The 13,207-nt window shown below is 37.7% G+C and overlaps 1 protein-coding gene across 1 annotated transcript in view; it reads left to right on the top strand.

Moving 5' to 3' along the window:
• The first annotated feature begins 4,662 nt into the window (after window positions 1-4,662).
• UBE2K (ubiquitin conjugating enzyme E2 K) overlaps window positions 4,663-13,207 on the top strand; it is a 77,605-nt gene continuing 69,060 nt past the window's right edge. Inside the window, exon 1 of the mRNA XM_029234871.1 lies at window positions 4,663-4,934. Within this exon, the coding sequence (XP_029090704.1) occupies window positions 4,872-4,934 (63 nt within the window). The 5' untranslated portion in view covers window positions 4,663-4,871. The remainder of the gene's footprint in view (window positions 4,935-13,207) is intronic.

Raw genomic sequence — 13,207 nt, 5'->3', positions numbered from 1 at the left:
ATGTGCTTCAACACATCAAAACACATTGTTCTGTTAGAGACATCAGAAGAGTTACCAGGTGAACTTTCCTCCATCCATCTAAAGCCAATTTCACAACGTTCACATAAATAATGTTTACATATATTATATATTCTGAAATTGGGAAACTTTTTCGATCTAAATCTCATGCTTAAGCAGCACAGTATACTCAGATGTTCTCCTTTACACTCTTCAAAAATATTGAGGATTCCAAAAAGCATTTGTTTATGTGGGTTAAACAACATTGTGTTACAAATTAAAACTGAGAAGTTATTGAAACATTTATTAATAACTATAATAAAATCCATACATGCTTATATAAATAGTATAACTTCAGTGAAAAATAACTATATTTCCCAAACAAAATCTCTTTAATGCCTGGCTTAATAGAACACAGCTGGATTTTCATGTATGTCTTTGCATTCAATATGTTGCATATGTTGTTTTGGTTGAAGTACATGAAGAAAATCCAGCCTCACGCAGATACGTAGTTGGAAAGGGAAAGAATATTTTAATAACTTTTTTCAGATAACTAAATCTAGGCAAATGGTAGTTTCTCAAAGGTTAGGTGCAATATGGAATCTGAAATGTTATGAATGAACTTTTTGTATTCTGTTACATTAAAATCCATTGGTCTGTCTTGATCCTTGAATGGATGTTTTACCCATGCATGATTTTGTGACATCATGCATTGGTCATTTGGAAACTATTGCCTCACTAACTTATGCAGATCTTCCAAATGTTGACATATTTCATTGCATAATTTCTAGCAACCACATTTATTAATATCACCCAATTTAATCAGAAAGGTCTTTAAGCATATTGGGAAGCTGCCAAGTCACAGTGGCAGATATGTTTTCTAAAACTCTAATTTTCTAATGCCTTAGGAGTTAGGAAAAGAAAATATTAGAACCTATTTGCCTTTGTATCATTTAAAAAATATCTGTGTGGTTTATAATGTACATACATTATATGTGTAGAACTTCCTGTATATAATTTGTTAAAAAATAAGACGCATATTAAGAAGTTTTCTTATGGGTTAAAAAAAAACCTCTAATTTTCAGTTGAAAGCTTGAATTTTATCATTTCAACAAATTCTGCCAGTTGTTTTCCTTGACATGATGGGCTTACCTTGTTCATTTTTGATAAAATGCCTGCCAAATACCCAACTCTTAATAAACATAGTTTGTCTCAATCATTATTTTAAGTAAAAATGGTGTTCCATGAAAAAAGTGGCTAAGTTCAGCTTGCAATGCAACCATTTGCACAAGTGCTTTACCATGAACTTTGGTATGCAGAAGTCCTTTATGTACCTTTCCCATGTATCATATAGAATATTGACATGTACTTTAAAGTTGAAGTTTAATAAAATAATTTCTGGGGCATCCCTGGTGGTGCAGTGGTTAAGAATCCGCCTGCCAATGCAGGGGACACGGGTTCGAGCCCTGGACTGGGAAGATCCCACATGCGGCGGAGCAACTATGCCAGTGCGCCAAGACTACTGAGCCTGCGCTCTAGAGCCTGAGCCTATGCGCCACAACTAATGAAGGCCGCGTGCCTAGAGCCCGTGCTCCGAGAAGCCACTGCAATGAGAAGCCCATGCACCGCAATGAAGGGTAGTCCCCGCTCGCCACAACTAGAGAAAGCACGCGCACAGCAATGAAGACCCAACGCAGTCAAAAATAAATAAAAATAAAATAAATAAATTTTAAAAATTCTATTGCTTCACTGAAGACATTCTAAAGTGAAACTGGCATTTTCAAACAGTGAGTGTATAGCATTAGTAAAATTATTACCAGTAATTTTTTGCATACTACTGCTTCTACATCATCAGTGCATATGTCAACACAGTAAAAAGGCAAATAATATCTTAGTTTTATTATGATAATAGTTTGGGCATTGCACATTGACTCCTGAAGACATCTCAGGGGCCCCCCAGGTGCCTTCAGACTATACTTTGAGATGAATTTTTCCTTATCCTTGCTAGAATGCAAATCCTTTTACGATTCAAGGGGTTTTTTGGTTTTGTTCACTAGTATGCCTCCAGGGCTTAGATTATGCCTGGCACATAGTAGGCATTCAATAATTATTTGTTTAATTAATTATGTAATGAAGTAAGCAATCAGAACTAGATCATAATAGTGAAGAGCTTATAATCTGCATTACTGGAAACTCATTTTTTAAAAATTAGTTTTGAACAGGTAAAATTTACAATGGGATACATGATGAAAAGTCTCCCACTTTGCCTTCCCCAAGGAACTTAAGCTGTTTTCGCAGAGATAACCACTGCTGTCAGTTTCTCTTTTTTTCTTTTTAATGTTCTGTACATATTTATTTATTTATTTATTTATTTTCATTGGGGTATAGTTGTTTTACAATGATGCTGTCAGTTTCTGATGTATTTTTCCAGTGATATTTTATGGATTCACAAGCATATTCCTTTCTTCCATCACATACTTCGTGGTATACTACACACAATCTGGACTGAATAGTGGCTTTTTTAAATAAAATTTTTCTTTTGGAATAATTTAGTATTTACAGAAAGTTTTAGAGAATCTTGTATACTCTACTCACTTCTACTACTGTTAGCATCTTACATAATCATAGTACCATGTCAAAACTAGGAAATTAACTGCTACAATACTACTAACTAAATTACAGAATTTATTCAGATTTCACTAATTATGTCCTTTTGGTTCTAGGGTCCAATCCAGGATACCACATTGCTTTTAGCATAATGCTCTTTTTCCCTTAGAATGTATTTTGAGGATCGTCTCAGGTCAGTTTATATGCAGTTGCCTCATTCTCTGGAAGGACTGTAAAAATGGACTGAAAGTGGAATTTCAGGACCAATGGTTAGGTGCATTTAAAAATTACCAAACCTCTCTTCCCCAAAGAAATTAGCATACCCTTCTAATTAGTCTCCCAGTGATTTGAGTGTTGTAAATTTCTTTGAAGTTCCAAGATTAATATTGGGGACTGAATGAAGGTGATAAATGTAAAGTATTCAAAAAATTTTTGCACACTTCGAAATTACTATTTTTAATGTACTAGCACAAATTCACATAGCATTGCATGATTTATACATTATACCAATAATTTATTGGGCCATGACCCACATGTATAGTCGGTTCCTGTTAGGACCACTAGGGGGCTCTGCTGGACGGGTTTTACAGTTAATTAGTCCATTTACGGGAATGTTTCGAGATGTTTTAGATTTCTAAACTCTAAAAACTTGAAAGAGATCATCTCATCCAGCTTCCTTATTTTGCAGAAGAGGAAACCAAGTTTGGCCGAGAGAGCTGGTATGGAGGAGAGCTGGAATTTAAAATCCTCTCTTGGTTCCCGCGGCAGGAGTTCAATAAATTCTTTTTTGCCATGTGCCTCCACTGAATGATTCACCCCCAGTGGCTATTTTCTTTTCTACTGCCACAATTTTGGTAATTTTTGCTAAGACGGTGTATTTATGATATTCTTCTAATAGGACACTTTACTGATTGGTTAGGTGAAAGAAATGCAAGAAATATAAACTTCTAAATAAACGTTATTACTTATTACAAAATGTTCTCTATTCAAAGCATCCCTCAGCATCAAAACCATATTAGTTACTGGAAGCCCTAGCAACCACTTTCAAATTTACTTTCCACTTAAAACATTTTACTCTTATCTTTACTCATTTATTCATTCAATATTTATTGACTGCCTACTCGCTCCAGACACTGTTGTAGACCCTAGGCTTACAGAAGCTGCCCTTCGTCCCCAAGAAACAATTATTTCTCCATTGTTCACTTTATAAACTATTTTTACAGGGCTTAGTTCAGTGGTTCTCATAGTGTGGTCCCTGAACCAGCAGCAGGAGCAGAAGCACCTGGGAACTTGTTAAAAATGCAAATTATTAGGCCCACACTACACTCCAGCAATCTTTTTTTTTTTTTTTTTAAACAAGCTCTCCAGGGATTCTGATGTACATTCAAGTTTAAAAACTATGGTTTTAGTTCCACGGCTTGGCATCAATTATCTAAGTAGGTCAAAGATCAACATCCGGCTTCTGAACTCTCAGGCATCTCCGTGGAGTAAGCGGTCTTAGATACAACTGAGACCCAACAATGACCATACTTAATTTAATGATTTGTTATACCTGGAAAGATCCTGGGCTGATTGTAGTAACAGTATTATAATGGCTTCAGAACAAAAACGAACCGCAGTAGATTTTCTTTACCAATAGAAAATGGGCCGGACTGAGTTCCGGGACAGTGTTTTCAGACACTAGACACACACGACTACATTAATCCCGTGGGTTCTGGGTCTGGCTGAGTCAGGGCGGCGCTCTGAGCCGAGTGGGGCCGCGTGAACCGGTCAGGTTGGATTCGAACCTTCGGTTAGAGGCTAAATTCTGGAAGCCTCGACCATATCACATTGGTTCGTACAGAGGAGGAGACGCCGGAGAAGACCGGGGAGGCCTGGGTAGCGCCAGCCGGCGCAGAAGCCGCACCCTCCTGGCCCCAAACGCCGGCAGGGCGGAGCCACGCGGCCGCAGCTCGGGCTGAGACGCGAGGCGCGGCGCAGCGCGGCGCGGGTTCGCGACTGTGGCGTAAGGGGCTACGACGGCAGCGGCTGCGCCGCCCGGCCGGGTCAGCGTCGTGCGCATGCGCGGACCCGGCGCCATTTTGGTGGCCGGGCGCGGAGGTGATTCCACGCTCAGGAGAGCGCGGCGGCAGGGGTGGCGTTGGCCGCGTTCGTGTGCACCGGTGTGACTCGCAGAGGGAGGAGGCGGTGGAGGAAGAGGTGGCGGCGGTGGCGGTGGTCGTAACGGTGGCGGAGGAGGCGGGTACGAATCAGCTGCGGGCGGAGACATGGCCAACATCGCGGTGCAGCGAATCAAGCGGGAGTTCAAGGAGGTGCTGAAGAGCGAGGAGGTCAGAAATGAACTCCCGGACGTCCCCCACCTCAGCCCAGGGCGGGAGGGCCCTTCCAGTGGCGACCCCAATATCCCTGGTAACCCCCGGGTGGCCTGCTTTGCTGCCACCCTTCTGCTTGTGGGGAAGCAGCAGTCTCCCCCTCCTTCCGCCGTTTTCCCCTCCCCTCCCAGGGCCCTGGGATGGACGGTCTCGCGGGCGGGTGGTTTGGGGAGGAATACGGCTAGGGGGGCGGATGGAGGAGGGGCGCTTATCGGCGGGGTGTGAGCTCTAGAGAGAGCCCCAAGGCAGTGGCAACAGCTGGAAGTGTGGCTGTAGGGTGGGGAGGGAGCAGGCCGAGCCTGAGAAAGCCCGGGAAGTGGGTTGGGGGAAGGGGAAAGGTGGTAACTGGATCCGGAGAGCCGCGCTGCCCAAAGGCCCACTCTTTTTAAGGGTATTCTGGGTTATAAATGGTCTGGCCGCCACGGTCCTTTCCTTAAGGAAGGAGCGATGCGAGTCCTTAGGTATTGATGAAAGAAGGACGTTCAGAGTTACTCCCTCTCAGTTCGGTATTGGGAGAGAAGAGAAGGCATAATGGGGTGCTGTCTTCTTTGAGTGGGGGGGGGTAAGGGAATTTTCACCTGAGATAGGAAATTAATTCCATATTAGACCGTTATCTCATTTCTACTTACCCCGACATCTAGGCCTCTTTTCGATTGACATCTAAAGCTTTTTGACTGGGTAAAGGCAAGTTGTTTGGTGTATTAAAGGCATTTAAATATTTTTAGCTAGGATTAGGATAAAATACTGGAGTGTACGAGAAGCTTATTTCAAAATACTGTCTACAAGTTACAGAGTGTCCCAAGACAGTGCCTCTGTGACAGTGTTGTGTTGTGCCATGAAACTTCACTATGATGTCCCTCATAGTTAACTTGATTCTTACTTTTGAAGAACATCCCTATTAAAAAACATGAGGTTTCAGCAGATTAATACATTGTTATATTTCCTTTTTAAGTAAGTAGGTTAATCCCAACATATTTATATCTGAAATGATTAAAAAAAATTTTGTCTTAACCTGCTCTTGAGTCCTTTGGAAATTTTAGATACTCTTGTATTAGCCGCACTTATTAATGTAAGATATTTAAAGTGTTTTAGTAATTTGACTCAAAATTATGAACGAATCAGTACAGTTTTTTTTTTCATACCCAAATCAAGAAGAATGCTAGGTTGTTTTCCTCCTTGGATTCAACAAAGAGAGATTAAAAATACTGACTGGTTATTTTCAAGATGTCACATATCATTATTGGATGTATTATTGCCATTTGTACTTTACTCTTACATTGGTACTTTAATGATCTTAATGATTTGTGAAATTCAGCATTCTAAGTATGTGATGAGTTATTAACATAAGTCTGATAGCAGTTGAACTTTGAGTCTAAAGTGATTATGTATTTTTCCAGTTAGACATGGAGAAAATTCTTTAAAATTATTTAAAAATGCCAAATCCTAGCAGATTTACTGAATGTAATAGTATATAAGTAATGATTGGTTTTACAGAGCATGTGTATGTACTCTGACCTCTGTATTTGTTCAAGTGCCAAAACTCTGAATGGAAGGATGACTTTGTATTTTTGTGGTACAGTGCAGAAAAAGAGTCGTAAATGCCTGTACTGATATACAGTGAAACAGTGATTCTAAGTTTTTCTCTAATAAGAAAATATATTCCAGGACAGTTGACATATATCTTCCTAATGAAAGTTTGCAGCTAATATTGTTGCCAGTAGCCTAAAACATTTCTTCTATGATACGGTTGTACAAGCCTGACACTTAATATAAGACTTTAATGCGTTATTTTCTATTAATTAAAAGGGGTAAGTTACTGCTCTCATAATTCATATAGTCTCTGCATTATGCGAGTTGACTTTTCACCATGATATTCTTAGTACTTAAATTGGTTCTTAAAAGAAATCTTGTATTGCTATAGTAATACATATTGTTAAAATAATACAGCTCTATATTGAGTAAGGGATGATGAAGCCTTGCTTCAAGTGACATAGTGTTTCAGAGGAAGAAAACAGAAAATACAAACAGGAAAATTTATTTTTTTAAGGACAGTACCTTTATAAATCTGGAATGAAACTTATTCCAGAAAGTAAGTGAAAAGAACATTTAGGAAAGGGTCAGATATTGGAATATATAACCAGTAAGTATCTTTATTTTCGCCAGTATTTTATTTAATTGATATTTTACTAGGTCCAGTTCTATAAGTGGATTATGTTGATTATTTTCAACTCATTGAAGAACTTGTAGTACAGTCCACGCGTTTCCTTTTTATGTAGGTAAATGCAGTATTTGAGTGGCTGGTCAATTAATCAAGTATTTCCTCATGTAAATCTCCATTTTACCAAAGTTTATTTCATATGCTTGTGTTTACTAAGACTCCTGATTTATTTTAAGGATTTTTTTCCCCCTTTTAAGTGCCTTAGTAAAGATAGCTGACATTTGCTGAATTCTGGCCATAAGAAGTTGTAAGTGGCCACTGTTGGAGTGTGTTGTTAGTTAAAATATAGCCTCCAAGATAAATGTGAAAAGCACAGTGCAGAATAGTGGGAGGAGGCCACCATTTGTATCAGAAGTGGGAGAATAGGTGTATTTGTCTGTATAGGTGAAAGGATTAATGAGAAATTGGTAACATTGATTGCTTCTCTGTCATTGGGTGTCTTGGGCAACAGGCATCAAAAGATCCCTTTTGAATTTTGAGTCATGCTAATACTTTATTTACTCAAAATAAACCATGTAGGCCTTTTTTCCTGAAACTGTGTTTGGAAGTCTGTCCTTTATGTGTCAGGTTTATTTAAATCTGAGTGTGAATTTTAAGTAATGTTTCAAAGTTGCTAGACATGGAAAATTGATTTAAAGTACATTTTATGGTTATTTTTTTAGTTGAATTACATAAATGAGTTGTTGCTTATGAGGATAGAATAAAACTGTAATCTGTATTCATAGGTTGTATTATTATTTACTATCAATTATTATTGGTATTAACAGTTAACCACCATTTGTAGAGGAGCTCTCAGTTCCATTTGTTTATATACATTATTGCTAATTCTCAAGAACAGGTCTTTGAATTAGATTTCTTATTTCTTAGTTGAGAAAATTGAGATTCAGAGAATTTAAATTATTTGTCCGCAAATGTATAGCTTTGAGATGTAGATCTAAGTCTGCTTGTGTTTATATTGTACCATGCTGTCATGACTTGCCAAAGGTAGGCATACTTTTAAGTATTTAAAAATAATTGAACCTGGTTTGTATTACTGATTAAAGGATTTAAACACAACCTAATTTGTTAGTTTAAACATTAAAATAAGTGTTACCTGTAATTAAAGGTTTACTTGCATTTCAATATGGAAAATATTTTTAAATTTGATGTTCAGTGAAGTAAAATGCCCTTAAATCAGTGCACATACTCTTGCTTGTTCTTGTGCTGTATGGTACCTGTAGTTTTTTTCATATTGTAGCTGCACTTTGCTAGCTAGGATTTTCTAGGATTCTCATAGGGAATATTTAAATCTATGGCATTAACAAATTGGTTTCATGAAAACTACTATTGTATACGTTTTCCTTAAGTATTTAAATGGATTTTTGTATCTTTTATTTTAAATTTTATATATTTGATTATTCTGTGTAGAACTAGTTGCAAATCTTTAGAAGAAAGTCTCTTGATTTCTATAGACCATGCAACCTTGGCACTATGTGGGGCAGATAATGAATTCTTTGTTGTGGGTGGTTCTCCTGTGCATTGTAGGATGTTTAGCACTATCCCTGACTAATAGCACTAGATGCCAATAGCACAGGCAATCCTCCCTCCACCTCCCTACCCTCTCCCTGCCAATCATATCAACTAAAAACGTCTCCAGACTTTGCCAAATGCTGAGAACCACTGCTGTAGACAAAACTCTTTAGAAGAACATTTAAGACTGTTAACTAGGTAGGATGTGTAGTATAATTTCTCTAAAAGATGAATGAATGGGAAGTAAAGGTACAAAAAATTATATTGCATGGCTCTACTAGGTTTGAATGTTCTGTTTTTGTTTTAAGACTTTGACCCTTATCAATTAATTATCATCATTTTCTTTTAAACTTTTTCCTTTTTGATGTAAGGAAAAAGCTGAAATTTCCTGCTATAAAGTAATGTTACCAGAATTTGAACAATTTTTTACTAATAGAAAAGTGGTATGTTTTTACAGTTATGTAAATTATAGTTCAGTTTAACTTATTTAGATAGTGTGCCTTAAGAGGTTCTGGGTGTAGGTTGAGCAAGGAAAGTGTTATAGATTTGAGGTAAAAAAACAAAAAGCCTGTCCAAGTAATACTCTTTGGGGTGCATTTCTCTTCTCTCTCTTTTTTTTTTTTTTTTGGTTATTATAAAGGCTTTGATCTCTGTCTGTCAGGCACAGAGTTAGATGCATTTCGGATCCCTTTGCAGGTCACCCCTTTGTAAAGAATATATATTCTTATTTCTCAGTAAATATGTGAGCAGTTATTGAGCATATTGACAACAGCCCTAAAAGACTTAACCTGGTTGGAGGAAGATAAAAATGTTAGATGCAAAAAATCAATGCTATGGCAGTTCTGAGGGTATGTGTATGTAGGGAGGTTCTTGAGCTAGGTTCCAAAGGAAAGTTAAGACTGACTTCGAATTTCAGGAGACAGTCATAAAGGAATTACAGGAATACTGTAATTTACAAGTAAATGATCTCTTCTGTAGATGCCTGAACTGGAACTAGGGAGCAGGGTTATGGACAAAATTAGACAAGAAACACATTTTTATATATATGTGTGTATATATAAATATATATATTTATATATTTATTTTAACATCTTTATTGGAGTATAGTTGCTTTACAGTGGCATGTTAGTTTCTGCTTTATAACAAAGTGAATCAGCTATATATATACATATACCCCATATCTCCTCCGTCTTGTGTCTCCCTCCCACCCTCCCTATCCCACCCCTCTAGGTGGTCACAAAGCACCACATTTATATATTTATAACAAAAAGGTTGCACAGCTCTGATATACACAAACATAGTTGTGGAGTTAGAACACATAAGTTTTCTTTGGAGAAAAAAACACCTTTTTCATATCAAAATAATAAATGGTGATATACAAAGTACATACAATAAAGTGTGACCAGCACCCAAAACAAACAGAATATTATTATTACCAGCACCATCAGAATCCCCACACCCTACCCCTTTCCAGTCATTTTCTTGGTTTTTAATAGCACAGACTAACTTTGAGTATGTTTTTTTTTTGTTTTTGTTTTGCGGTACACGGGCCTCTCACTGTTGTGGCCTCTCCCGTTGCGGAGCACAGGCTCCGGACGCGCGGTCTCAGCGGCCATGGCTCATGGGCCCAGCCGCTCCGTGGCATGTGGGATCTTCCCGGACCGGGGCACGAACCCGTGTCCCCTGCATCGGCAGGCGGATTCTCAACCACTGCGCCACCAGGGAAGCCCTGAGTATGTTTTTTTGTTTTTTGCTTTGAGTATATTTGAGTAAAAGGATAGACATAAGAGCATATACTATATGATTTCATTTTAAAGGTTTTCAAAAGATGACTTTCAAAGTCTTTGTTCAAAGCATGTATTAACAGTGTCTTAGAAAATGTGTTGAATGTTAAAGTTGAAAGAGACCTTAGATCTAGGCCAAAAACTTCATCTATAAGATCAGGAAACTGAGGCCTAGAGAGATTGATTGTTGCTCAGTGACTCAGATCTGGTTAATGGTGAACTTCACCCAAGCTTTTGGCATACCAGTTTACTCCAACCATTATATATGGTTGCTTTATGGGACTATACTTTTCATAAACAATATAAAAGCTGAATGCTAATAAAACTAAGTACAACAGTGGGTGACAGTTCAGTATTGAGTATTGTATTTAAATATATTTTGCTTTTCTCTCTTACTGTGAGAAAAGTCTGCCAGGAGGCAGAGATACTTACTTCCCCAAGCATGGTGTAGTGAGTTTAGCTTAGTGATTAAGAGTGTGGGCTTTGGAATTAGATTTGCGTTCAGTCCTGGCTTTTCTGCTTAATACCTACAGCACTGACTGTTTCAGCTTTCTTATCTGTAAATAGGGAGATCAAGAGAGGCTTTACAGTGCTTAGAGCAGTGCTTGGAACATTCAGTAAATGGATAGCTGCTAAGATGTCAAAATTAACTGTACTTTCATACTCTGCTTATTGTTGTCCTTGGACTATAAAGGTTTCCTTCAATGGTTTAGTGATAGCTCTACGGGAATTTGCCTCCAGAAAAGGCTTAATAACATGATGAGGGACTTTAGTACTTCTGATATTGTTTCTTTGTGTGCAAATAACCTGTGGGGGCTGGTGGCCAAGGGGAATACAAAAGAATATATGTGGGCTTTGTTCTGAAGATGTTGGTTAGTCTTTCTTTAGGAGACAGTTATAAATTGGAGAGAAGTTTGTGTTAAAATGACCTTTCTGAGTGAAAAAGAAGTAAATTATTTGGGAGCCTTTCATATAATATGGAGTAATGGGATTATTTTGGACTTCTTGACATGGCTCTGGTCTCCTTTAACTGGACCATGGAATCCATATGCTAATCCTCTGGTGTGTAATCTTGAGTTCCTTTGTAAAATCCCTATTTTAAAGTTGGGTCTTGGAAACTAGAAAGTCGTGGTCACATCCATGTGACATCTGTCGTATGTTCTCTTATGTAATTCTGAAAAGGTGAGACAAGTTCATTCCATTCAAAACCCTTGTCCTTTCCCTCCCTTAGTTCTTTACTTTTACTGCAAATTTAACATTTATTTATTTATTTTGGCTGCTCCGGGTCTTAGTTGTGGCACGTCATCTTTAGTTGCGGCATGTGGACTAGTTAGTTGTGGCATGCATGCGGGATCTAGTTTCCCGGCCAGGGATTGAACCCCGGGCCCCCTGCACTGGGAGCATGGAGCCTTACCCACTGGACCACGAGGGAAGTGCCTTTACTGCAAATTTAAAACAGTAGCTACCTGTAGTTGAATGTCTACTATCCGATATTTTATATACATCACAGTCTTATGAGATGGGTGTTATTCTTGTTTTATGGATTAGAAAGTTGCAGCTCTGAAGAAATTAAGTAAGTTTCCTCAGTGTCGAGTAACTTGGTGGAACAGGGGTTTAAAACCAGGTCTCTGACTCTGTTTATTGGTTATGGTGGAAAGAATAGAGTATAATCATATCTGCTGCTTGCTTCCTATCCATTATCTTTAAAGATGTTTAAAAAAATTATATTTTAGATTTAGAAGTTAAGAAATAATATATGAACACCTTTATATCCATGGTCCAGATTTAATAGATCTTAACTCATACTGGGTTTAGCCTTTCCTCCACCTCCCCAAGAAATAAAACAAAACATACAGACAAAGCTCATTCTGTTCTCTTTCCTTCTTTAAGTAACCACTATGCTGGGGTTGAGTATATCCCCCCATTCATATTTTTGTTTTTACTATTGATAAACACAGTATTTTTGAGTGTAAAATCACTTTTTAGTATTTTAAACTTAAAAAAAATCTTTTTTCATAGATGGTTTATAATATTCTACACCTCCTGCAACTTTTCTTCTCAGCGTTGTTTTTTGAGATTTATCTGTGACGATGCATATGCTCTAGTTCTTCAATTTTATTTAAAAAAATTTTTTTTAATTTATTTTTTTTTAGTTCTTCAGTTTTAAACTACGGTTGACCCTTGACCAACATGGGTTTGAACTGCATGAATCTATTTATATGCGGATTTTTTTCCATAGTAAATACTGCAGTACTACACAATCCACTGTTGATTGAATGTGAAGATGTGGAGGAACTGGGTATATGGAGGGCCAACTATAAGTTATACTTGGATTTTTGTCTGAGCAGGGGGTCGGTATCCCTAACCCCCCTTGTTGTTCAAGGGTCTACTATGTAGAGTATTTCATGTCACAGTTTTAAAAATTCATTCTGTTATTGATGGCGCATAGTTCCAACTTTTAGAGATTATAAAAAAGGATGCATTGCACATTATTATAGTTGTTTTCTTGGGCACATAAGGGTTTTATAGGAAGTAGACTTTCAGGATCTGAGTGTATTTGCATCTTCTACATGACTCGATATTGCATCATTGTTCTCCCAATGATTGTATCAATTTACACTTGCTCTAGAAGTAAATAAGAATTCTAGGGACCTGACATTTGGAAGATTTAGATTTTTGTCAGTCTGATGGATATGAAATGATAGCTTATTTTAATTTTC

Source organism: Monodon monoceros, unplaced genomic scaffold (genome assembly GCF_005190385.1).
Source record: "Monodon monoceros isolate NGI ecotype Baffin Bay Population unplaced genomic scaffold, NGI_Narwhal_1 Super_Scaffold_20, whole genome shotgun sequence".
In the NCBI taxonomy this organism is placed as follows: Eukaryota; Metazoa; Chordata; class Mammalia; order Artiodactyla; family Monodontidae; genus Monodon; species Monodon monoceros.
Note: the sequence above shows the minus strand (reverse complement) of the source record. Positions and strands in the feature narration are given on the sequence as shown.